Here is a 27,309-nt window from a genome sequence, read left to right on the forward strand (position 1 = left end):
CTAGTAATTTCCCATGTCCAGAATACATGTTCAAACAACAAAATTGATACCACACCACATTCGTGCACTTGACTCCTAGAAGAACGCTTCAGTATTCTCATCTGAAATGAGTTAGCTTAGCTTTGGACTCACTTTTAATAAATCTGGTTCTCCAGCTTCCTACTTCACAAAAGATTAAAAGCAGCCAGTAAGTTGAAAGGATGCTGAATCCAGTAAGAAGTCACAGCGTGCAGCCTGACTCTGGTGGGGGAGGTGGAGAAATGGTCAGCAAGACTCAGAGAATCTAAGGAATGACAGCAGCCCTGGGTCATCTGTTGCATGCACCTCATCGCGTGATGGCTGGGGCCACCGGAGAGGACCTCTCCGACTGAAGAGTCTGCTGTTGTGTCTGACAGACATACTTTTGAAAGCTTCCCATCCAAAGTGGGTATGTCAGCTAACATCATGCTTCCTAAGGGTTATGATTTTATTATCCAGATAGCTCATTTTGGGTGGGAGAGACCACTCTAAACTGAGTGAGGTGTCACTGTGTGTTATCTCACAGGGCGCAATGTGGTTGCCAAGGACCAGTGATCCCAATGACTATATACACGGTGCAGTGATGGGCACGTGCTGGGCACCACCCCGGTTGGCTGGTTCCCATGGTAACTGGAACCAGGCAGGAAAGTACCGTTTCGTCAGGACACTTACATTACCTGCTCTCAGAGAGATAAGAACTGGTGAAATTAGCATGTTAATATTTGATTCAAAACAAATAACATCCCTGTCTTGTGATAACTCCATGTTCATGACCCAGATGCACACTTCCTCATGAATATTTATTTTAAATTCTAATTTGCTCAGTACACCCTTCTCCGAGAGAGCCCAAGGAGGCCGACGGCAGGCTGCTCCTATGACAATAATTGCAGTTTCAAGCCCTCCGTCCCCCCAAACCCCCAAGCCGGCTGCCAGAAGGCCAGGACCTTGGGCGTGAGCGGCCATGAAGGGACAATAACTTAGTTATCTGGGCAGCTAGGGAAGTACGGCTAATGCCAAACAATGTTTAGTCCAAAGTCATTCATCTTGGCTTCAGGAACACAGAATGACACCTTCATGTGCATGTGCACAAGGGCGCACACGCCTGCACGCACACATACGTACACACATACTCCAAGACCACAACACCCCTTAGAATCACCCTCGTGGCTCAGCGTGTATGAGCCCCAGGGGCAGAAGCACCCACAAGTTAGGGGTCAGATGCTGCTCTGAGTATATGAGACGAGACTGAGACCGGGGGTCAGGGTAGGTGTTCTTCAGGGTCCTCCTATCTTCACAGCACACATTACCTTCAAGCCCACTATTTTATTCACTTATTATGTGTACTCTTTGCCACATGTCTGTTCCCACTAGAATGTAAGATGCACGAGGGCCCCGACACGGTTTCATTTTGGAGTGGCAATTTCAGCACCCAGGACACTCCCCGAAACAGAGCAGGTGCGTCAGTAACAATTTTCTGAATGAATGATAAATGGATGGATGGCTGACCCTGCAGCTGAAAGAAAGATATCCGCCCTGGAAAGCACTTGGTACGTCTCCCGCCTCCAGTTTCTCCTGTGCCCGTCATTCCTACATCAGGGTCCTGTGTCCCAATAAGTGCAAGGGAGCCTCAGAATCATTCTCAACCCAAAATTTCAGGCAGCCACTACCATTAGCTCCTCCTTAACACAGGAAGGGGACTCTGCTTACATTCCTGGCCTATGCTATTATCACTGAAGCCTGGAGGTTTTGTTTGCTTGTTTGCTTTTCTTGCCTCAGCGGATCCACAGGTGGGGGTTGCCATCCCTGACCTGGGGCAGGTGCAGACAAAGGGTCACTGGGGGAGTCCGCTCTCACCAGCAGGATGCGGGCCAGGCAGGCCGTAGCAGAACAGGCTTCTCTTCATCTCAGCCAGCTTTGTGCTCTTTCTAATAGCTGACACTCTTGCTTAGCCTCTGTCACACATGCCACTGGGAAATCTTCACACCTTGCAAGAAAGGAACTACCAGACCAGCTGTCAGAGACTCCTCAAGTACTGACTTGCTCGAGGTCACACAGCCAGCAAGGCACAGACTTGGGATTTGAACCCAGGCCTCTGGATGACCATTTTACAGAGGAGGAAACAGGCTGGGAGAGGGCCACGATTTGCGAAAGTCACACTTGAGGGATTTATGAATGACTGGACCTTGCATGCGTTCCTCTAAGCGGAGGACCACCTCTCGGTCGTCGACATCTTCCCCTCACCCAGCCTGGGGCCCGGCCCAGGCAGACGAATGAAGGAAGGCTGTGGGCAGAGAGCTTGAAAAGATCAGACAACTTAATCTAAAAGGAAACCTGAATTCCCAAACCTAGGGGTCCCTGCAGAACTAGTGGTGGATTTTAGCAGAAGCACAAGCAATGCTACTAAGTCCCAGGGGAAGCCAGTAGCAACTCTGCCCACCCTGACTGTGTCCTCATGATGAAGAAAGGAACACACGCCCACCCTCGAGGCTACCCCTTCCCCACGCCTGACTCCACTTCCCCCACCGTTCCTCACTCTCACATCCCAGTCCTTCCTCCCTGGCGGCCAGACCCCTTTTCCAAACTGTACGGGGAAGAGTCCTACAGGTCTCTCCTCAGTCTCTGTCCAGCCTTGACCCAGACGCAACCACTCATCCACTTGAAGACCTCAACACACACTGGCGAGCAAATAAATGAATGGGTCAATAGTTGAATTGTCAGAGGCTTCTACTGTCTCAAGCCCTCGTTATCAACCCCCTGGGCAATTTTGTCATACATGTATTCACTCAACAAATATTTATTAAGTACCTACCACATAAGGGGCACAGTGCTAGGCTCTGGCACAGAGCAGGTGGCAAAGAACAGTGTTTTCTAACAGGCCCGTGGGCCTTGGTTTCGTCTTCTCTACATTTTCACCCTCTGTTCTTATCTTCAAACTACCCACCCTTCTACAGCTGGCTTGGGTCTCATCACTCTGTACTCAACAACTTTTAGCGCCTCCCACTGCCTACTGGAAAATGCTCAAATTCCTTACACTGACATTAAAGGCTTTCTGAGACTTAGCTGACACCTTTACCTCTAGCCTCACCCCCCTGTCCTCCATGCCCTCTTTCCCTCCATTCCATACGGGCCAGCCCCTGCCCGAGGTGCTCTTCTTGTCTGCACCCATCAGCTACTGCTGCGTAACAAACCTCCCCAAGACTTTGCGGCTTAAAGCAATAATCGCTTATTTTCACTGTGGGCCAGCTGGGGTTGGCTGACGAGGGTTGAGCCTGGCTGGGCTCCAGCCGCACATCCATCTGGGCTTGGCTCTTTGTCGTGGGTTGGGCTCGGGTGTGCTGTGTTCATTCTGGGACCCAGGCCAGAGGGGCAGCAGCTACCTGGGGGATTCTCCTCTCATGGTGTTGGCAGAGGCATGAGAGGGTGCTTGCTTCACATCTAGTAACATCTCGTTGGCCACAACAAGTCTACACAACAGAGCCCGAAGTCCAGGAGCCAGTAAGACATTTTCCCTAACATGAAGCCAAAGCAAGTCACATGGCCAAACCCTACATCCAGAGCATGGGGAAAGGAGGAGGCAGGGAGTGAATATTTTTTAACAGTAATCTAATTTAACACCCCATTTCTGCCTAATGAAACTGGGCAGACGGCAAAAGAAACCAGGCTTTGGAAATGAAAGGCCTGGGTTTGTATCAAGGCTATATGTCCTACTGTCTGAGGACCTCCAATACAGTTTATTCTCCAAATACTTCACCCACTCAACACGTATGCATTGAGAATCTACTCTGTGTACGAATACCATGCCAGACCCTGAGCCGCACGGGTGAATAAATCAGTTACATCCCTGCTCTCCTGGTGGTATGAATGAAGCTCTCAGCCCTCTCTGAATGCCACCTCTCTCATCCACAAAGTGGGGAGAAACAACCTGACAATGCGCAAGAAGATGGTGGGAAGCAGGTGGCCAGTTATTAGTACATATATAAGTACACATATATACATATACTAATCAGTACATATGTGGTACAGTTATAAGTGGAAAAAAGCGCTATATCGAACACCATTTCTTCCATGATGCCCAGGCTAGCGAATCCTGTAGGAAGTGATCATTCACCCATCTGAATCCTTAAAACAAATTACCATGTGGCTAAAAGCTCATCCAACCAGTGAGAATTTACTGAGGTCCACCTTGTGCCAGGTAGGCCTCCCTGGCCCAAACCCCCTGCCCTCACAGGTACTAACTCCTAGAAGGAAGACAGGTGTCTTCTTCCTGCATTCCTACAGCACCCAGCCCAGCATGCCCAGGTGAGCCGTACCCATCCGTGCCCAAGACTCCAGAACCTCCTCCGTCACTCTCATGATTTCCTGGGAACAGCCTCAAAGACCGAGGTTTCCACCAAAGCCCCCCACTCACCCAGAAAGAAAAATGCAGTTAATCAAAGCAATCTGGACTTTCTTTCCATTCCCACCACCCCTCCACCCCCACCCCAGAGTGAGACCTCCCTAAGTGATTAAGTGTTACCATGAGGATCTGGCATATTGACCTTGTCAGAAAGTGTGCTTTTGTGGTGTCTCATGGAACACAAACAGATTAAAGAGCCAACAGTGAGGCAGATTATCAGCAGAGACCAAGAGGAAAGAAAGCAACAAAACCTCAAGATAAAAAAGCCCCTCTTAGTCTCAGTCAATAATCTGTAATCACACACAGACAGGGGCCGAGCATGTAACTAACAGTGCCTTCCCGGCAAAAATAATGCTAATTAAGTAGTTATAAAAATTATTGTTATTAGAAGCAGTATCGTTATTATTATAATAAATTAAATACTGGCTAGAAATTCAAAAGTCTGTCTTCAGGCTCTGATTCCTTCCACTTTTCATAGTCACTGGGGGTAGCTGGCAGTGGTTCCCCACGGCCCACAAGGGACACTGGGCTCCTCATCTTTGTATCAGGCACCCTCCAGGCACTCCCACCAGCCTGCTTTCCAAACACTCACTCATGCAACAGTTTCTGAGCACGTATTCTGCCCCTCACACTGGTAGATGGGCCGTAATTCGACTTTTCCAGCCCTTCCTCCCTCCAATTCCCTAACAGAAACACTGGCCACATGGTCCAGTCCCCTCAGGGCCCTTCAGATTCACGGCTCTGTTCCCACCTCTTCCAGGGAGTCCTCCCTGACTGCTCCAGGTATCCCTGGGAACATGTTCTTTCTCTCTGCTGGCCACTATACACATATGGCTGTGTACTTTTTGCCCATACTCCATCACCTTAGTACATTTATATATCTTACCGACTCACCTATACAGGGACCACAGCCCATGCCTAAAACAGCATTACACAGTAGTTGGTGTTGAACCAATAGCTGCTGACTGGCACCGCTGCGGACGTAATTCAACACAAACCAACACACGCTTCCTCTGCGGCGGCTGGGACGGGGAAAGATCACCTCCCCTGGGCCGGGTGCAGGGAGAGGCAGGAGGGCGTCCCACACAGTGGCCGGCCCGGGCTCAGCAGGAAGCAGCGGGCAGCCAGGCCCTGCAGTAGCGGCTACGCTTTCCATAACCAGACTGCCTGCCGTGGACGTGTGCCGTCCGCATCTCATACGTCAGCAGTGTGAACTGCTGAGGAGGACAGCAAAGCGTGAACCAACAGAACGCCATTCCAATCCTGGCAGGTACGTGATACAACCCAGAGATGCTGCTAGCACTGGTCCTGACAGAGAGCTTTCCAGAGGAGCTTCTCTGCTGGACCCGCAATGTCTGTACTTTTACCATCTAAACTTGCTCCCTCCCCAGCCTCCCCTAATTTCAGCTAATAGCACTGGACCCAAATGTGCAAGCGTGCACCCGGCTTTTTCTCTCTCCACGAGCAGTTCATCGGATGCGTTGTCACTTCCACCTCCAAAACTGAGCCAAACTCACCTTCCCCCGCTCCCAGCAGGTCCAAGACACCATTATCTCTCAGTTACATCCACGTGGTCTCCCAGCTTCCTCTGCTCTTGCCCCAAGGAGAGCCCATTCTGCACACCATAGCCCCGACTGTCTTTTATATGTGAAAGCAAACAGGACTGCACCTGCTTCAAATCAATAGTTTCAACCGTTGGAAGAAACTGCAAACACTTTCCTAGATTCGGTAGGCCTGGCAAGATCTCAGCCCACCTCCTCTCTGCTCCATCTCCTGACAGCCGTGACATGCAGGGCTCCGGTCACAGCGTTCTTCCTGTTCCTTAAATGAGCCTCAGGGCCTTGGCATCTGCTGTTCCTTCTGCCCAGAATGGGCCTTCCCCAGGCATCCATGGCTGGCTCTTCCTCACCCTCCTGGATTCAGCTAGAAAGGCACCTTCTCCCCAAAGCCCAAGAAAACAGCAGCTGCTCCTCTCCCGTTCCCCGCCCCACCCCTGCCCCTGCACCCTGGTCTCTCCCTAGCTTATTGCCTTTTTTCCCCCATGCCACTTATCACACTCTGAAACCATTCACTCATTCATTCATAAATCCTCTCAAATAAAAGTTTCATGTAGGACAAGAACTTTTTCTGTCTCCTTTGCCACTATCTTTTCAGCATCTGTAACAGTGCCCAGCACATAGTAATGCTGGGATGCTCATCGTGACTGTTTTCCAATGTGCATCGTAAGGACAGATGGGGGGAAAGAGTAACTTCACAGTGGAGAAATCTAACAAACACTGTCTCGGCCAGCTGGTCAAGATCAGTATCAACAGTGGTCAGTCAGGTTGATAGTGTGTGCTCTTGATATGATAGGATGGAAATGGTGCTTTATCTCTGGTCTTCCTCCCTTGAATGCATTACATCTAATAATAAGAAAAACATCAAAGCAAGATGGGGTGTCCCAATTGAGGGACACATATCTGGTGAATACTCCATGTCAAGGTCATTGAAAACAAGAGAAGTCTGAGAAACTGTCAGAGCCAAGAGAAGTAAAAGGAAAGATGACAGTAAATGTAATACAACATCTTGAATGGGATCCTAGAACAGATAATAGACAGTAGGGGAACACTGAAGAAATCTGAAGGAAGGATGGGCTTTCGTTCATAACAATGCATCAGTATCAGTGCATTCATGTTGAGAAATGTACCATATTAATGTTGGATCTCAATAAAAGGGCAAACCGGGTACTATCTTCTCAATAATTTTACAAATCAAAAACTGCTCTAAAATTTAAAATTTTTATTTAAAAACACATGAGGTAGGGGTGCCTGGGTGAATCAGTCGGTTAAGCATCCGACTTCAGCTCAGGTCATGATCTTATAGTTACTGAGTTGGAGCCCTGTGATGGGCTCTGTGCTGACAGCCTGGAGCCTGGAGCCTGCTTTGGATTCTGTGTCTCCCTCTCTCTCTGCCCCTCCTCTCTCTCTCTCTCTCTCTCTCTCTCTCAAAAATAAATAAAACATTAAAAAAAAATTTTAAAAACCACGTGAGGTGACTGTACATAAGATATTTTCGTGTAAAGATGTTTCGTGTCTTTTTGTAAGAATTCACTGAGCACAGACTGCAGCAATGATGTCAGAAAAGAGAGGAGCCCCTGGAGTCTGTTAAGCAGTCTAGGGCTACTGCTGTGCGGCAGTGCCTCGTCCACCACGCGCTCTGAAAGGCTGTCAAGGCAGACTTCGGCTCTCCCCTAACTGAACTTCCAGTGGTTCAAAATGAGGACAGTAGGGGTCAATGAAGAAAAATAACAAATCCCGCCTTCTCTGAGGATGAATCACATTTTTCTACTGCTCTTAAGTCAATCCAGCCCTAAGCACTGCTTTGGCTTAGCAGCCAGCTCCTATCCTAGATGGGGGTTCAAGTGCCACCCACAGTGAAGCTGGGCCAACACAAAACTCTCTCCCAAGGGGTCAAATGGTATGGTACAGACTACAAATGGCACAGATGTTCGGAGAGGACTGACTGTGGGAGCTGGGGAAATCAAGGAAGCCTTCCTGCAGGAAGGGCCAGGCTAGATCTGGAAGAAGAAACAGGATTTAGAGAGAGACAAGAGGAAGACGAGAGCGCACTCTGGGCAGAGGTCACAGCATAAGCTGTGTGTCCAGGTCCACCTGCGGGGAGCAGTCTCCTGAGGGCTGCGGTGCCCCCCAGGAGAACCATGGAAGAGGAAGTTGGTAAGTTGAGCCCCACCGGACCAGATAAAAAAAAACTGCAACCCTCCCAGACTTTTAAGGCCAGGAATCAACACCTCCTCCTTCCTTAAATGCCTTGGCTGCAGTAAGCCCTCCCTCCTCAGCCCTGCTGCAGCTCTCATACTTGGCTTATTCTTCCTTTTCACATGCTGTTTACATTCTTGTCCTGTCTTTCCCAACTACCCGTAAGCCTCCTGGGGCAAGGTCCTTTTCTACCTGCTCTAGAGGGTCCTGCACAGAGTGATGGCTCAAAGAAATATCTGGTGAATGAATAAAAGGAAGAGAGCATTAATGATGGGTTACAGTCTAAACCACCAGGACTCTACCCTTCATACACCTGTGAGGTCTGTGGACAGTCCACTCTAGATAGAAATGATGACATCTACACCAGCCCCTCCCCCTGCACTGCTTTCCTGTAGCACTCACCCTGCCTTGACCTTGTTTCTTGTCTGTCACCTTCAGTCATTCAGCAAACATTAGCTGCACACCTACCATGTCCTAGGTGTTACGGATATAGACAACACAAAGATCTCTACTCTCATGGGATCGACATTCCAGTGATCAGGTAAAGGGCAAAAAAAACAAATAAGAAAGTAAAATATAGAGAACACCAATTGGTGACAGGTGCTGTTGGAGGAAAAAGGGAAGGACAGGGAGTTCAAGGGAATGATTTGAAATTTTGAATAGGGTGGTCACAGGGAGACCTCATTCAAGCAAAGGCCTGAGGGAGGTAGGGGCAGGCATTTTTTTTTTTCTTTTATGATCACTGATCTATGCCTAGTACCTAGAGCAGGTACCTGGCATGCAGCGGGCATGGGAGAATGAGTATGTTGTGAAGGTTAATTCATTTTTTAATTAAAGTTTTCTTTTTTATTTTGAGATACTATAGATTCACATGCAGTTGTAAGAAAGAATACCCCTCGCCCAAGTTCCCCCAATGGTGCCATGTTACACATGACCATAGTACAACAGTACATAACCTTACACTACATCTTACACATGACCATTGTATAATATCCAATCCAATGAAATTGACTCTGAGGCAATCTACTGATGTGATTCCAATTTCACCAGTATGACATGTACTTATTTGCATATATGTGTGTGGCATATTCAGCGTTATGCAATTTTAAGGATTAATCCATTTTTAATGTGCAATTAGGAGGCCACTGGAAGTGTCCAGAGTTGAAGGAAAATGGGGTGGAACATAAGAATGGCCTGAATAGAAAAGCAGAGGAAGCAGGAACGCAGCGGAGGGCCAGGTTCCAGCAGACACTGGAAAGGAGAGCAAATGAGGAAGGGGCTAATCAGGAGGTCTCTGGGAGTCTACGTTAGACAGAACAGAAGTACCACTCCTGGAAAGAGGACTGGAGAGCTAGAGGGTTCTAGAGGAGGAGAGAAGGCGGATGTCCCGGCTCAGCTTGGGTCTGCTATGTGGTCTTGGGCAAGTCAATTCACATCGCTGGGCTCATGTTCCTCACTGGTACGGGAGTGACAATGGCCACCTGTCCCACTTGCTCTAAGGTCAAAGAGAGATGAAAAGGTAGCCCTGTGCAAAGCAAAAGTGCTAGACCAACTGCCAAAACCAGAAAGGACTCAACCCAACGGCCCAGACTGCCTGTGGTCTCCCAACTAGAATGACTGGCTCGCCTTCCCAGAGATAAAAATGCAGAATTTAGGTCAGCACACACAGAGAATCTCTCTTTGTTTATAAGAGACCGAGGATGTGTTCCTATTAAATGCCTTTAAATCTCAGCGATGATGAGAGACCCAAGGCTGTTTACCACTTTGGATATTTACTTTTCTCGTATACAAATCAGCTCGGGTGCTGTCAGAGCTGACGGCACCTCACAGGGCAGGCCTCTGACATCCTGCTCTTCCCCAGTGCCCACACATGGTTTGAATTTATTGGTTTTAGCAGCTTTCATTTATATTGTGTGAGGATCACGGAATGGCCAGCAAACAGAAGCTCTGCTCTGTGCCCTGGAAAAAACACGGACGTGTGAGGAAGGAGGGTGGGGGGGCCGGGAAGATCCCTCCAATCCCAGGAAAATCAGCTCCCACCCACAGGGTGGCCCAGTGGAAGCACTTAGGCCCCTGTGGGAATGAAGGGCCAGTGGGAAACCACAGCCCCACCAGGAGATGGTTGTAACACGAGGGCGAGAAGGCGCTCAGGAATCACGGCTGCTCAGAGCCAAATGCCTGGGTGCCACAGTGGGAAATGCAGGCCACTGCCTAGATGTTTAACCTCCTGGAACCAAACATCTGGAAATCTGGGAACAATGTGGGGTGCGGTTAGGGACTTTCTGCTTTCCACCCGGATACTCAGGCGATGATGTGTAGATACAGCCAGTAATTTTACAGCTACACACAGATCCCTGAGTGCATACTTGGAGCCAGGCCCTAGGCAAACCTCATCTAATGATGAGGCTCCTGCCCTCAAAGAACTTCAGTCTCTGGAGGAGACAGACATATAAATATATAAAAGACAATAAAATTAAAAATGCCCTTTCCCAGTGAGGTCAGAGCTGGTTTAGAAAGTGGCTTTGACTTTACCGCGGCGGGGGTGCGGTTTATGGTTTACCAAGCACTCTCACACCCTCTAAGGGCTGTCTGAGAGGGGAGGGAGCTGCCTGAGCTCATGCTGCTGGACTCCCAATCCAGTGCTCTCACTATCTAAGGGCTGTGTGTAGACCACAGATCCCTCCACCCCCCACTTCTGCTTGGGGAGCATTCAGGAACCACTTGCCTCACCCCACCCCAGGGGAACAGGTGGACTCCCCCAGGTCAGCCATTAAAAGGGTCACATGAAATGCAGGGACATGTTGTCCTACACTAAGTACTTTAGAAATGGTGGTCAGGGTCTCAGGCTCCCCCCACAAAAGACCCTGTAATATATAGCTACCGCTGGTCTCATTCAGCTGCCAGACTACTTTCAGGATCTAGTTCTAAGAGAAAACATCTCTAAGTTCCTATTCCAGAAGCTGAGAGTCCTCCTCGGGCCCAGCAGTGAGAACATCCTGGATCTGATGAGACAAAAGAACCTCATATGGCAGCTCCTTCCTCAAGCCAAGGGACCTGAGAATTCCCAGGCAGACTTGGGTGAGACCCTCCAGTCCAATGAATGAATGAATTGCAAAGTATGGGACTGGGGGACAATGGCCCCCCAGCATACCTGGATCAAGCCCAAACTTCTCAACTGTTTTGTGAGGCCTCCATGAGGTGGCCCGTGAGCCTCTATGGCCAATTCCCTAGTCTCCCATACCTCCCGTAAACATTTTCCACATGTGAGCGAGGACAGTCCCTCAGTTGGGATCAGCATCTCCATCAAGCCCCCGCCCCATACATGCTGCTCCTCCTGAACCCAGGATGCCCATTTGTCCTTCAATACTGAGCTCAGGCGACGTGACACTAAAGCCAAGCCAGGTCTGATAAGGAGGGGGTCTGTCTAGCATCTACACATGGAGCATCTTCACCAGCAAAGACAGTTCCTGGACAGCAAGGATGCAGTCCTCTCCACCCTGGTAGCATCTGTAGAGCCTCCAGAGTGCCCGAGCCCCTGCAAAGGTCTGCCACCATGGGGTTGGAGGCGCAGCGTCAGTGCTCAACAATGACACACAAGTAGGTGCTGACATTCTGTCTAGCTACTGTTGCACACTGAATGGGGAGCCCACAGGACTGGAGGCTGGGGTGGCCCTCTCACATTTCCTGCTCCCCCATCCACACTAGGGAGCCCCACAGAGAAGTGTCCCACACATGGGTGACGTTACAAACATACAGCTTCCTCTTCTTTTTTTTTTTTTTTTTTTAAATTTTTTTTTCCAATGTTTATTTATTTTTGGGACAAAGAGAGACAGAGCATGAACGGGGGAGGGGCAGAGAGAGAGAGGGAGACACAGAATCAGAAACAGGCTCCAGGCTCTGAGCCATCAGCCCAGAGCCCGACGCGGGGCTCGAACTCACGGACCGCGAGATCGTGACCTGGCTGAAGTCGGACGCTTAACCGACTGCGCCACCCAGGCGCCCCACAGCTTCCTCTTCTGTTGGGCCCTCAGCCTGCCCTGCCATCCCCTCACCTGCCAATGTCAGCTTCTGCTCTCAGTCCTCAGCACGGCCTCTCTCCTCCCCCTAGGTCCTGGCCAACGGACTGACCAGCTCACCCTCTCTTCCCAGAGCAGAAATCTTAAGTCCCTGCCCCCCCCCACCAAAATTTTATAGTCTCAGAAAAAGACCCTCCCCCCCCCCCCCCCACTATCACACTCCAGTTCCTTTTCATTAGATGCAGAGGGGTTGAGAGCACAGGCTCTGAAGACAGATTTCCTGGGTTTGAATTCTAGATCTTCCATCCACCGGCTGTGTTGCCACAGGTAAATGAATTAAGCTGTCTGTGTCTGTTTCCTCACCTGCAAAATGGGCCTGGAACACAGTACAACCTGATAGATGGTCGTGGGGGATGGATGAGGCTGTGCCTGTCAAGGCCTCAGACCCATTCCTGGCATTCGGCAGTGAGGCACCTCTCTCCTCATGTCTCCTCACCCTTCCCTTCCCCACCAGCCCCACATTCATCTCTGAACCCCAGAGCCTGCACCTGAGCCTGGCACAGTGTCGTTCCCAGCAGTGCTTGTCAAACAAACAAACGAAGGAATGGATGAAAGGATGAACAGTTTCATAATAACTAAAGAGCCTAAATGTCCATCAACTGACGAATGGATAAAGAAATTGTGGTTTATATACACAAAGGAGTACTACGTGGCAATGAGAAAGAATGAAATATGGCCCTTTGTAGCAACGTGGATGGAACTGGAGAGTGTTATGCTACGTGAAATAAGTCATACAGAGAAGGACAGATTCCATATGTGTTCACTCCTATGTGGATCCTGAGAAACTTAACAGAAGACCATGGGGGAGGGGAAGAAAAAAAAATGGTTAGAGAGGGAGGGAGCCAAAACATAAGAGACTCCTAAAAACTGAGAACAAACTGAGGATTGATGGGGGGTGGGAGGGAGGGGAGGGTGGGTGATGGATATTGAGGAGGGCACCTGTTGGGATGAGCACTGGGTGTTGTATGGAAACCAATTTGACAATAAATTTCATAATAATAAAAAATCAATTCATTAAGTACTTACAGGGTACAGGTATCCCCCACTTTTTGAAAATTCGCTTTACGCCAATTTGCTTTTACAAAAGACCTACATTAGTACCTGTTTTCGCCGAAGAGGATTTCTTTATGAAAAGGGGCGACAAGTGAAAATAGCATGCAGTGTTCGTTTTGCAGTGAGCCATTAGAGAGGCAGCAAGCACTCAAGCCACCTTAGCTTCAAACTGTGTCTGTGAGCATCGGTGCTGTATGTCGATTTATTTCGTGCACCCATTAGCAAGATGTGTCCTAAGGTATCAGAAAAACTTGAGAGATTATATTCTGGGTTTGGGAATGCTCACAAACTTTTCCATATAAATTAATGGTAATTGCTTCTTTGCTTTACACCGTAGGCACTCTCCCTTGTTGGATGGCAGGACAAACCCATATTTCTCTCTGGGAGAAAGAAAAGAGGAAAAACACCTGCACCCTGAGTACTACTAGGAACATAGAGCACTTAGGGGCTAATAAAGTCCTTCCCAGGCTCTATCTCGTGATTCTCCCCAGGACTCTGGAGTTGCTGCTAGTAACATTCACCCCATTCACAATGGAGGGAAAGGACCCTTAGGTGGGGAATCTCCCCAGGTCATGGATCTAACCAGTGCCAGAGCTGGGCTTGGAGCCTAGGTCTCCAGCCCAAACGTTAGATCCCTCCTTCTGATGTGTCCGCACTCCAGGGAACAGTGAGAGATCACAGGGAAGCCGACCCAGGAAGAGTACCGTCAGACATTACACATCACCAGATGGTCAGCAAAGAAATGATCATGCTCTGGGTGGTCGGGTCACATGGTTTCAATCAGGTCAACCAAGCATACCCATCCCTGCTCGGTGCCTGAGAGACTGAGGGATCAAGAACCATCTTCTCTACGGAATGGGTTTCACCCCAAGACACAAACAGTGTGAAAATGAGCCAATCACAATAATTAAAATGACCACGACTTCAACTGCCCCAGCTAACATTCACCACCTCCTACTGAGTGCCAGGCGCTCAGCTAGGTGGTTTATATGCATTACCTCATTTAGTCTTCACAACACGTTGGGTGGGCGGGGAATACTGTGAACTCCATTTTTTCAGATGTGAAAACACACCCCAGTCATCTAGCCAAAGTAATGGAGTGGGAATTCCAACTCTAGTCCAGTCTCTCTGCTCGTCTATCAGAAGATCTAAGTAGGAATCCTGGCTCCACCATTTTGCACAAAGTACTTAGCTTCAATTTCCTCAAAATTGGAGAAAATAATACTTGCCTTTCAGGACTGTTTTAGGAGTTTACTGTGATAAACCAGAGGCCCAGCACATAATAGGCACTAAATAACAATGGCTCTCTTGGGATCTTGATTAGGAAAAGGAAGGAAAAAGTCAGTGGAGGGAGGAGTAGAAACACTTTTCTTTGCCTACCCTCTGCATGTTCCCATCCTGGCACTTTCGCTTAAGGGTCTCCTTCCCCTGCATGGCTTTTTCCACTCCCATCTCCAGGGCCCTGATCCTGTTTAATCTGCATCGTCTCCATCAAAAATCCTGCACTCCTTTTTCACCCACCGTCCGGCCAAAACTCTACTGATGGAATCAAAATAATATAAAATCACCTGCAAGACAACCAGCACGCCTAAACCTGGGAGCTATGTCACGCTGGATCAAGGAAACATCTCAGTCAAGGTCAAGCACAATGACCAAGCATCATTAGCACTGAGGTCCTGAAGTGTCTCAGTTAACCCTTCCTGTGACCAACCCACAGCTCTTCAAGCTTTCTCAGCCCCAGTAGAGTGTCTCCTGCTGGAAATTGTCTCCTAAGCCAATGGATGTTTACAGCCACCCAGCTGGAGATGGAGGGGGAGGGGAGCACTGGAAGTCCAAAACCGGAGGCAGGGACAGGAAACTGAAGTAGGCCCCTAGTAGGTGTCCTCGTGGGGGAGGGGAGGAAGGGCGATAATGCAGGTAAAAGACTGGAAATTGCAAAGTGCGGCGCAAACGGTTGAATTACCACTGCCAATGACGCTCTTGTCTTGTCTCAACCTCAAGGCTGAGCAGTTCAAGAAATGGAAACCCTGTGTGCTAAGGCTAAAACGCTGAGCCAGAGAGATTTCCAAAAGGCTTTCTCTGCCGCATCTTCCTTTTCAAAAAGGGCTTTAAAATGGGACGGAGGTTTGAATTACCAACGGCCTAGCAGGCGCGTTAAGTCCCTAGGAGATAAAACTGGCCAGGAAGCTTTAAATAACCTTAATAGGGAGGAAGCAGGTAAGTCCCTTAAACAGAAGCAGCGGAAACAAAAAGGCCTCGCCTTTTATCTTTGCCCTGCGGCTTCCCGGGCAGGGGGCGGGCGCGGCTCGCCCGGAGGTGCCGGTGCCACCCGCTGCGGTGGCCCTGCAGGCCAAGGGGCGGGCGTGGTGGCGCCCGGACCCACCCTCTTCCGCCCTTCCCGCGCGCCCGCGCTTTTAGGAAACTTGCACTTGCGCTCCCGGAATCGTCCCGAGATGTGGCCGCGGGACCGGGCAAAGCGGGCCCGGCTGGGTCCTGGCCCCGAGGGGCGCCGGGGTGCGGCCGAGGTGGGCATACCTCAGGCTGGCTGTTTCACTCGGCCTTGTGTGACCACAGCCCACGCAGAGGGCCATGCTGCACTGCAGACAGCCCCAGACACACAGCCAGCGCCTGCCCCCCGCCCCGTGTAGGCCCCTCCCGTCTCCAGAGCCTAGCACCCCAAATGCCCACCTGCTGACTTTTTACTCCTTCAGATCTAGGCTCCTCCAGGAAGCCTTCCCAGGTCTGCCCAGGACTGAGAAGTGAACAGTCTTCTGTGTTCCCCACACCGCCTTACCTGCCCTGGCCTCCCTGAACCTCCTCCCCCTACACCTCCTCCCCACTCAGAAAGCAAGCAGGGGGCGGGGGGCGGGGACAGCATCATCCTTCTTGCTCACATTTCGATCTCCAGCACATACCCCCATGTCTGGCATAAAGTGGGAACTACAAAGCATTTCTTGAAAAATTGTATAATGATGTTAACTTAAAAATCCAATAATAAGCATGAGCTAGTGTTTACAAAGAACAAGTTTTGTGTCTGGTATGGCACTACAGTGCTTTACGCCAATCCATAAATCCTCACAGCAGCTGGATGAAGTTGACTGATAAGGAGACTGAGGCACAGAAAGGTCATGTAACTAGTCCAAGGTTACTGACACTCTCTAGAAGTGCAGTGATCCTGGACCCTGCAGGAGCACTGAGCTGTCCTGGGCCAATGCCTGGAAGCTTTGCAGTGGTGGGGGTTCCTGAGCCCAGTCTGTGCCATATACATAAAGACTAATTCTTGTTTCTAAAGGCAGAATCAGACCAGGATGTTCCTCTGAATGAGGGAGGTGGGGAGAAAGCTTTACACAAAAAAAGCACAGGCTCACAACTTAAGAGCAAATGAAAAGTAAATTTTAAGGCTTCCCCTTGCCCTTCCGACCCAATGGCAAGAAAAGAGTGAACCCGGAGAATAAAGGGTGTCAAGGTTTCAGCACACAGGGCAGAGGGATATTTGCACTGCCTGCAGGGGAGGGAGGTGGTGGTCAGGTACTGATCTGAAAGCTGGCAGACCCCCCCTCCCCCCACCGGGAAACAACCTCGCCTAGTGAGGGGGGAACACAGACTCTATCACAGGTGACTCCACCGCAGACACTGCACACGTTCTAAGGTCCCAGGCTGTCGCCGGGGATGGCCCAGGGCTCTGACTTGCACAGGCCTGGTCTGGTGACCTGGCTCTTTTCAAGGGTAGTCAGGCACTCAGGGCAGCACAGGTGCAACTCACCCACTGTTAGAGACTGAATGTGTCCCCCTCATCCCGAATTCATATGCTGAAGCCCTCTCACAATGATGGTATTTGGAGACGGAGATTTTATGAGATAATTAGGTTTAGAAGAGGCCGTGAAAGTGGGGTCCTCGTGACAGGATTAGCGCCCTTATGAAGAGACACGGAAAGCTATCTCTTTCCCACCTTTCAACTCAATTCATCTCTCTCTCTCTCTCTCTCTCACTCACTCTCTCTTTTCACCTTTCCCACCCTAATCTCAGACTTCTAGCCTCCAGAACTGTCAGAAAGTAAATTTCTGTTGTATGAGCCGCTCTGTCTATGGTAGTTTGTTATTACAGCAGTCAGCAGACTAAGACATCCACCAATCCTTTTAAAACACAATGTTATTTTGCAATATATACAAATATTGAATCAGTACGTCGTATACCTGAACGTGACGTCAATCATACCTCAATAATAAATAAATAAATAAATTAATTAATTAATTAATTAATTAAATAAGACCCAAAATGCTGAAAGCTTTGGATTTAGGTCCATCACTGCACCCAAATTCAAACTGCTGAGTTATGATCAGGTTGCATCTGCCCATAGGGTACAGTCCAACCTGGTGACCAAGGATAAAAGTCTGGCTATACAGCGGCATCTGAAGAGTCCAGACTTTTAAAATGACTGCCCTCAGGAATTCTTACCACTTCAGAGGAGTGTGAGTTAGCCAAACAATAAAAACTGGGAAGGGCTCTCAGGTAGGGACTGGCACAAGGAAATGTATGGAGGCACGACCAAGGACTGTGCCTGCTGGAGGGAAGGAGGAAGAACTAGAACAGGTCAGCATCATTGGGGCCCAAAACCAAAGTAGCAAGTCGGGGGTAAAATTAAACACGTTGAAATGAAAATAAAGCAGGAGGGTGGTGAGTGAGCCTGCAGAGATTCACGGGTGCTCTGGGTGGTAAAGAAGAGAGAAAAAGGAGGCCTTTGTTTGCAAATAACAGATGAGAAAGAGAAGACAACAAAGTGTTCCAGGATGGAGAAAGAAATCCAACAGGGCCCATGGATGTCACAGCATCCTAACCAAATGGGCCAGCAACAGTGCGCTCATCTGCTGCGACAGGCAGGACGTCTGAGGGCTTTCTGTGCATACAGAGGCCAAGATGTGGCCCCTTTTTAGCATCCAGAGCTGCCAATACCCCAGCCACAGAACACATCACAAAGCCCCAACTTTAAAACTGGAGCACATTCCACCTAAGTTTGTAATCAACTGTGGAACATATCTGGAGCTAGATTTTGAATCGGGCTCTATTGGGAAAGAAAAGAAAAGAATGTCTCAGTCATATTTATAATATTAAGTAAAATACAGAAGCACCGAAAGAATATCATAAAATGTCATAAAAACAATTCCACTGGGGTGCCTGGGTGGCTCAGTCGGTTAAGCAACTGACTTAGGCTCAGGTCATCATCTCATGGTTCGTGGGTTGGAGCCCCGCATCAGGCTCTGTGCTGACAGCTCGGAGCCTGGAGCCTGCTTCGGATTCTGTGTCTCCCTCTCTCTGTCCCTCCTCCACTTGTGCGCGTGCTCTCTCTCTCTCTCTCAAAAATAAATAAAATGTAAAAAAAAAAAATTAAAAAAAAAATTCCGCAGAGGGAAAGAACATATGTGGCTGGGCCATCAGGGAAAGCAGGGACCAAGTCTTCCCAAGCAGATTAGATTTAGGAGCATTCTGGGAAGACTTCCTGGAGGAGGCACAGCTTTGAGCTGAGCCTTGGAAATCTCCTAGGATTCAGAAATAGAAGAGAAAGGAAGGAAATTCCTGGAGAGGGAGGGGGCTCAGCAAAGCAACAGCGTTTCCAAGCTTGGGGCAACAGTTCTGTGTTCCAGCGGATATATTGCGCAGATTTAAAAGGATCCTGGAGGAGCTGCTCGGCGAGACGGCTTGGCAGCCGCTTAGCACAACCGAAGGCTGGGCCACCAGCTGCCTGTGGATTAAGTAGGCGGACAGAGAGCCAGCGATGGGGGATAAAAGGAGTGAAGTGGATACTACTTAGAGGCAAACTCAGGAGGGAAGAAGGGCGGCGGCCTGGCCTGCCAGCCGCCGCGCTCCTCACATTCTTCAGTTTCCTCCCGAGGAAAGCTGCATTACCAGGCGACCTCTTCCTAGCTTTGAGAGATGTGCAAATGGGAACTATTAACAAAGGCACACTCCCATTTTTATCTCCGTCACAAAGTGCTTCCCTGCTCGGGCTCTCTCCCTTTGGCCTGAGATGGGCTGGCGGGTCGTCGGAAGGAGATCAACGTGTTTGCCGATGGGGCTTTTTGGAATTCTTGAGGACTGGTCCCTTCCAACTCCAAGATTTTAAAAGTCTGTGTCTATGAGCTGAAAATTCTTCAAAGCTAAGAGGCTAGAATTTCATGATGTGAAGATTCTTCGAGTCGAAAAATGCATCTGAGCCTAATGTTCTAAGATTTCACCATTCTTAGATTCCCTGAGCCTCTGAGTCCTGGCTTATGATTCGAAGAGTGTGGAAGTGTGGAAGACTTCATGCTGTGAGCTTCTGATTCTGAGACTAGAATATTTCATGACATCGTGGTCACCTCTGGCTTTATGGCCTCCTTCTCCTTTGATGGCCGTACCTAAGCCATCCTGTATGTCTGCTTCTGAGTTTGTTTTCCTCCCCCCATATGTTGGAAAAATATATTCAATATTAAAGTCTGAGTTAACCAGGTCAGAGAGAGGGAATAGAGACTGTGGAGCCAGCAGGGGTTCTTTGCAAACAGCTCTCGGTGCACACAAAGAATCTGAGAATACACATGCCTAGGGGCCAATGCTGGGGTTCCCCAGAGGGTCTCCCATACCATGCGACAGACATTTGCTGAACAGCTCCCAACCACAGGACTCCTGTGGGAGACACAGAGGGCACGGCAGCCTACAGAAGCACGGGGTGGAGGCGGGGCCAAGAGAACCTTGTTTCTCAGTCTAGGATCTGGAATTACATGGTGCAGACAAGGCCAACTTGCCCTGATCCGACATTGACTGAAGGGTTCGCACTCTCTGGAGTAAACTTCTGGGGAGAAGAAGGCTCAGCGTGGTCCGGAGGCCAAGGGAGGTGTCTGTTCCCTTCACTCTGGGGAGGGCACGTAGATCTGACAGGAGGCCATGAGCAGGGACCAGTGCTATGGCTCCAGGGGCCACAGTGGGTGCTGCTGTGGCTGCCATGGAGGCCCAGGGAGGGTGGCAGGGCTTGAGAATGGCCATTTCTGGAGGATGGGAAATGAGAGCCGGGTGCTGAAAGATGGGGGCATACAACAGGAAGAGAAAGGAAAGACAGAGTCTGAGGGTGGAGAATCAGGTCACAGGAGGGACTGATGCACGAGATCCATGCCTGGGTTGCTATGGCTGCAAAATAGGACTAATAATAGCCACTCTCCCTGGCGGGGCAGCGAACCCTCTGCAGGTAAAAACTAGGCCATTCCCAGGTCTGCCCCCAGCACTGCACTGGCCCAACACAGTAGGGCATTCTGGCTGAATGAGGAAGCGAGAGAGGGAGAGGAACCCTAATGAAGGAGAGGCTCCAAGACCGGGCAGGTGTCCAGGGGCTGTGCCACGGCAGGCTGCGCTCTCTGCTCCGCAGACTGGCAGTGGGAGGCAGTAGGATCACCCACTGGAACCAACAGGCTTCCAGAGAATTAGGTATCAGCAGCGGCCTGCTGAAGACCAGACTGTCAGCCCTTCCCAGGCTCAAAATCTCAGGGTGGCCCAGGGCCTTTAAGATACGGGGGTCATAGATGAGCACCACAGAAGTCAGAACTGGGTCGACCCTGGAAATCATCCAGCTAACACTCGAGGGACAGAGGGAGCAATCGAGGCCCAGAGAAGGTAAGAACTAGCCCAAAGTCACAGGTAAGGTAGGAATGGGGTCAGGGCTAGGGTCTGCTTGTGAACTACCTACCCACTTGATGTCGACATTTTGTGTCCCTGTAGGAATGCACTATTAAAGCTATTAGAGCTATTAAAGTTCAAGGAGGAGGTTCTTCACTGTGGCTTACACAGTCTCCATTCATTCATTCATTCATTCATTCATTCATTACACAGTGCTGGATGGCAGAAGGGAAACAGGGATGGTCATATGGTGGTTTCTCCAGTTATACGGTCTCCATTCATTCATTCATTCCCCGAATATTTATTGAGCACCTAATAATACGTGCTGGCCCCTCAGGGTATATATACAGGCACTGTGACTAAAAGGAAACGTTTCTTTATTTAACTGTGCTAGCTTAGCCAATGTTAGGGGCCCATCATTCCAAGGAAGCAACTGGTACCCAGAATGTCTTTGGCAACTCCTATTTTAGAATCACCTTCAGATCCAACTTACAAGTCAAATCAATTTCAGCACTTTTCAATGATCTCTATCATATTTTATTTCATTTCATTTTTTTAGCAAAAAAAGATGATCTCCTCCAACTCCAACACACGCGCGCGCACACGCACGTCACCAGACAATGTCATCTCACTATTAAGAACAAAAATGAATTCATCTTTAAGATGTCTGAAAAGCTGGGGCTTTAGCGTCAGACACACCTGAGTTGGAATCCTGGTTCCACTGGCCTAGCTGTGTAATCACAGCCACGCGACAACTTTTTTATTGTCTGTAACAGATATGATGATATGACTTGTCACATCTCTGTGAGGATTAAAGGCGAGGTCGTTGTGAGGTTTTATGCAGTGCCCTGTGTGGAGACAGAGCTCAATCAGTGATGGTTTTGTGGTTTCTAACTCCCCACTGAGGGGGCTGCGGTACTTTACAAACATTTTGGATGCCCTCAGCGGCCGTGCCCAAGTGCTCAAGCTTTACACACATTGAGTGGCTAACATTGGCATGTTTGTTAAAACGCGGCGAAGTACAGAATGGCAGGGTCCTTGCTATATTATTCCTTGGGAAGTACAGGACTTCAAGGTATTCTCAGCCAGTGACTCCACCAGTCTGGGTGGGGGAGGACTGACGCCCCCTAGAGGGAGAAGGGCGTCTCCCAATCAGGTCAGCTGTTGGTGGCAGCCAGTGCCAGTCCCGGGAGGCAGCCAACAGAGCCGATTGAAATCTGCAGGTCCCAAGATTGTCACAAGATCTGGGCTCAAGGCTCAGGCATCCCCAGGCCCCTGAGGACAGGGGCCGCCACCATCTCACTCCAGCTTTGCGTCGTTCTACAAGGGATGGACAGTGGACACGGCTGATGGGAAAAGGTGCCAACAGAGCAGAGATGAGGCTTCCCATGCAACCTTCCTCTCCCCCTGTCCTGGAGCCAGCCTGAACAGTTTTCCAAGCACAGAACCTACATCGAGGTAGTCATTTTATACTCTCTCCAACCTCCCACAAGGAGTGTCTTCTCATATCCTCACAAAACCAGCTCAATTGTGAAAGGTTGGTCACTACTGCCCCATTTTATAGATGGGAACACGAAGTTATACACAAGTCACTGGCTTTAGATTCAGAGCAGGGACTGAAACCTAGAAGTCTGCTCTCAGCCACTATGTGAGCCGTCTGTAACACATCAGGGCCTTTACCATCCTCTCACAAGCCCCACAGCCAAAGGAAATACCTTCTCTGTAATTATAAATTCTTCAAGAAGTAAAATTTTAAGCCCTCAGGTCCTAATGGAGAGAAAGAAACAGCAGAAAGGACTGAAGGAAGAATTGCAGGACATGAAATACCTAGTCGACACGAACACTTCATTTAGGGGCAGGTAGAGTGGCTGTTCCTTATGAGCCACATGACCTTGGGCAGGTCATCCAGCCCTTCTGAATGCTCACCTGGGAGAGCACCCAACAAAATGGAAAAGCATGCCTCCTTACGGGCAGGGTGCCTGGCACGTGGAATTGATTATAACTGTCCCTTGAAATGTCAGGACTGGAAGGGGCTTGAATAATGACCTAATCCCGGCATCTCATTTCACAGACAGGAAAAACAAGGCCTGGAGAGGGGAACGGACTTGCCCAAGGCCACGCCGCAAGCCCATGTTGATGCTGGGTCCCACACTCTCTGTTTATACGGAGATCAGAGACCAGAGACTTTTTCATTGGCTCCTCCCACCCATGGAGTCTGAAAATGTACGCTTTCTTTCTTCACTTAGCAAGGAAAAATGTGGTATTTCTGCCTAGAAGAAAATACAAACATTTGAGAAATACTAAAATTAAAACTAAAATCCCAGCGCTTCACAAAAAGGCTCTCTTTTTTAAGGTTTCTTTTTCCCGCCTTCCTCTCTCATTGTTCCCCCCCACCACCACCAAATATTTTGCAATAACAGTAATGCTGAGAGGAAAGAAAAAATAAAAATCTGATGCACTTAACAGATATTTCGGTACAATAATGCATCACAGATGTTCATATCAAACTGTGCACGCGCACATACAATTTTACTGAGAAGGCTGTTCATTTCTGACTTTGGGGTTGAGGACCCTTAACACCCCCATCCACCCAGGCTCTGGAATCCCTCCTTTCCCAGTTAGCCCACAGCTGCCCACAGGAATGGAGGAAAGATTTCATCACCTCGCTCCAAAATGATAACAGGACAAATTGGCGAGGTTGGACGCTCTGGCAGGTGGTGAAGGGTGTACAGATTAGGGAACCAAGAGGAGTCCTGTTCTCTTTTGTTCTGGACTTGCTCCCTGCAGCCCTCTTGAGGAGCTGGACCCAAGAACAATTTTAAGAGCGGGCCCAGGCTGGTGATGGGGTGCGTGCATTTTGGAAACCAGAGATTTGAGTCCGTTTGATCTTCAAACATGGGCTTTGGAGACTGTCAGCGGGCTCCTTGCTGGCCGATAAATGGCTCTCAGGAACTTTTCCTAAAACATAACTTCACACACTTTCCAGCAAATGTTTTCAACCTACCAAAAGCCGTCATTTGGTTGAGCAGCAGTGTTTCCAGACGCCGAAGAAAGATAGTTTTGTTGTTTTAAGAGAGACAGATTAAAGCCAGGGGCTGTTTAACCAGAGGGTTTGTGTGCTCGCTCCAGCTCTCCTCGGATTCCTCTGTGGTCGGGTACAAAGAGGGTGCGGACAGTGATGCTGGATGCCCCACCTCCCCGGCCTAAAAAAGATATCCAGGCCAGACGTGAGGTCTCTGAACAGAGAGGCCTCCCACAAACCTGCCTCTAAAATGAGATGGGCGGTTAGCGCTAGGGAGCCCGATACAGATAATATCAGCTCCCGAGGCTGGCAAGGGAAAAGTCACTTCAGAGGGAGAGAGCCGGTATGTTCAGAGGATTCAGCGCCCGGGCCAGAGAATGCACAGGATTTTCCCCCGTAGAGAAGGAGTCAGGCGTAGTCAGAACCCTGCGGGGCGTGACTAACTGCCCCAATATTCCTGCCACCGGGGCCCTCTGGGTAAGGACTCCACAATTATGGGAGAGCCAGCAGGGGAACCGACAAACCCGCCTTTCATTTGGCCGGCAAATCAATCTGGCTTCTTACCTCCCCGGGGACAATATTGCATTTCCCCTGGAAAAACAAAGGCCAGAAGATCTCCAAAGGGGGATCAGTTTCTGCCGCTGTTTCCCTGGTGAAGAGTCTGCAACATCTCGGGAGCAGCGAGCAGGTCTGGTCCCAGTGGTGGAGTTTCTAGCCTGGCCAATTTATGAGGCTGTCTCCTTAATGGAGGAACACATCTCGGGGGCCACACCTCACCCAGGGCATTGGCCCATGCCTTGTTTTGGGGCCTCCTTGCAGTAGCCACCGGCCCTGACTCAGATCCCGGATCTCAGGATTGACAGCCTGTTCTCAAGGCACAGATGTGAACTCATTGTTCCCAGGGTCTCAGAGTTGAGTTTGGGGCCAGTGAGTTGCAAGTGACCTCTGCCCATGGAGATGGGGCTTTTCATGACATTTTGCTGGATCAGGTCTCTGGCAGCCAGAGACTTTAAACCTCCTAAGCTCTTCCCTTCTCCCTGCCCCCATTCTTGAGGTTCAGAAATCAGAACGGTCAACCTTTAAGTGAACACATTTCTCTGAAATTATTAACCCCAAAACTATCCTTGTTGACTTCCTCCAGGCCTAGGGAGGAGGTCCGAGGGCCGCCTAGAGCAATGCAAAGGCCTGGGTAATTCAGTAGTGTTTAACCTTCAACAGCAACAAGCCAGAGTCACACAGACACCAGGTCCACTGCACCTCCCCTGCCTGCAAAGCCGCAGGAACCATGACTCTTACTCTGCACATGCACGCTGCTGCCTGGGGGGGGGGGGGGGGGGGGTGCCCACACAACAGCTTCAGGACAGCCTCCTGTTCTGGAGACCCCAGGGCCTCGGGAAAGCTGGACGCAAACCCGCAACCCACTCTTTTTGTTTTCCTCACTCTGATGTTCCCGGGAAAATTCTTTCTGCTCAGGCAAGCACAGCAAGTGGGGAGTGTATATCCCCAACAGGTAGCACCACTGAGAGAGAAGCAAACACCCAAACGCTCATCCCTAACTCTAGCACACACCAGTTTGCCCTCAACCCACCCCGAAAGCAGCCAGAGAGCTGCCTCGCAGCCCGAAAGAGCCTCTCCCATTGGAAGAAGGCCAGGGCTCCGGATACAGCAGGAGGAAGGCAATCGGAGAAGAGGACAAAGTGGTTGGCCGCTTCCGGGGGCCGGGGAAAGCCAAGTGCCTACCTGGGAGAAGTTGAGCCCATTAAGCGGGTGGCACTGCTCCTCTACCCGCTCCACGGCCCCGGTGCTCTTCCTCATCTTCTCGGCCTGCTGGGCCAGGTAGAGGTCCAGGACGGGCACACCTCGGGAGCGCACGTCAGTCTCCGTGAGCGAGTTCACCATGAGCATCACCCACACGGGCCTCTTGCGCTCCCAGTTGCCCGCGATGGCGTTGAACAGGTAGTCTGCGTACAGCCCCTTGCCCCGCTGTGCTGGTGTCATCCACGAGGGCATCATCAGCTTCACGTAGTCCAGGTGGCGCTTCAGACGCCAGTAGAGCTCCCGAGGCAGCACGTCCTGCAGGTTCTCCCCGTGCGGCAGCAGCTGGCAGCTGGCCAGGGCTGAGATGGTGTAGGGGTCCGTCAGGTCCAGTTCGAAGTAGACACGAGCGCTGGCCTGGAAGGCTGCCTTCGAGTTGTCCGGGATGAAGTCCCAGACGCGGGTGTAGGGGACGTGGATGGTGCCGAACAAGTAAGCGGGGGGGTCACGCCGAATAGTCCACAGGAAAGAGTTCAGCTCCCTCTGCTGCAGGGGAGGGGGGGAGGACAAGGCAGGCAGTGAGGCTAATGGCAGGGGAGTAAACCAGGGATTGCATAGATAGAGGCAGGTGGAGGTGGGGTGGAAGGCAGAGGCCTACATGGGGTCATGGGAAAGAGCAAGGGCTGTGGAAGCTGAAAGACCCAGATTCGAAACCTGTCTCAGCGGATCATCTTAAGCACGCTGTTCCACTTCCCAAGACTCGGTTTCACCATCTGTGAACTGGGGGTGAGAGCAGCTACCCCAGGGAGGATGAAAAGACACAGTATATGTGAGTAAGCCCTAAGAGCAGCACCAGGCACAGAGGAAGGAGACAACGAAGGAAGCTCTCTCGTTATGATTAGCTTTCCCCCTTGAGTGCCAAGGACTGCCACAGCACCTGAGAATATTCATGCTCAGCCAAGCCAAACCTTCACCGGTGGTGTTTCATGTGGAGGGTGGGGAAAGGGGGACCAAGAGTCCTGCTCTGGCAAGAAGGGAGGAAGTCATATAACTTTTAAACCCAACCATTAGAAGATACATGCCAAGAGCACTTTGAAAGCAGAACACCTATTAAAAATAGCACACCTATTTAAACAGCTACTTCCCATTCATTGGGGTGGATACGGTTTTCTTGTTGGAGGGCAGGTCTGGGGTGTCGGCTACTCTGCTCCACTGCAGATGAGAAAGCGCTTTACAAGCTGCAGCCTAAGTAAAGTCACAAGGCCCTGATTTGGGAGGGGAAGATTCTCTAGAATTCATCCCAAGAAATGTGCTTCAGGCTCCTCCCCTAAAATGCTGTACCTGGGTCCACCCCCCCACTCTCGGGCATCTTCTCAGACAGAAGCTCTGATCAGGAGTGTGCACAGGGGCAAAGAGGGGCATGGAGACGGGGATCCTTTCTCCAGATCTAGCTGAGGACCAGGGGTTAAGGGGCATGAGAAAGGGACTATCATTTCTCTCAGGCAGTCATTTCGCATCCAGAAAAGCCCCTGGACTGCCCACTGACCACCTGCAAACTTGAGGTCAACTCAAAACTTTTCTGCCTGCTTCTGGCAC

General features: G+C 50.1%; 1 protein-coding gene across 3 annotated transcripts in view; it reads right to left on the reverse strand.

Moving 5' to 3' along the window:
- The window catches only part of TRABD2B (TraB domain containing 2B), a 220,523-nt gene that overhangs the window by 191,532 nt on the left and 1,682 nt on the right, over positions 1 to 27,309 (reverse strand). For all 3 annotated transcript variants that reach the window (XR_006712277.1, XM_045477290.1, XM_045477291.1), the window contains exon 2: positions 25,699 to 26,259. Coding sequence is in view for 2 of the 3 variants with exons in the window: in XM_045477290.1 (XP_045333246.1) it covers positions 25,699 to 26,259 (561 nt within the window). In the remaining variant the exon portion in view is untranslated. The remainder of the gene's footprint in view (positions 1 to 25,698; positions 26,260 to 27,309) is intronic.

The sequence above is a fragment of the Leopardus geoffroyi genome, chromosome C1 (genome assembly GCF_018350155.1).
Source record: "Leopardus geoffroyi isolate Oge1 chromosome C1, O.geoffroyi_Oge1_pat1.0, whole genome shotgun sequence".
Lineage (NCBI taxonomy): Eukaryota > Metazoa > Chordata > Mammalia > Carnivora > Felidae > Leopardus > Leopardus geoffroyi.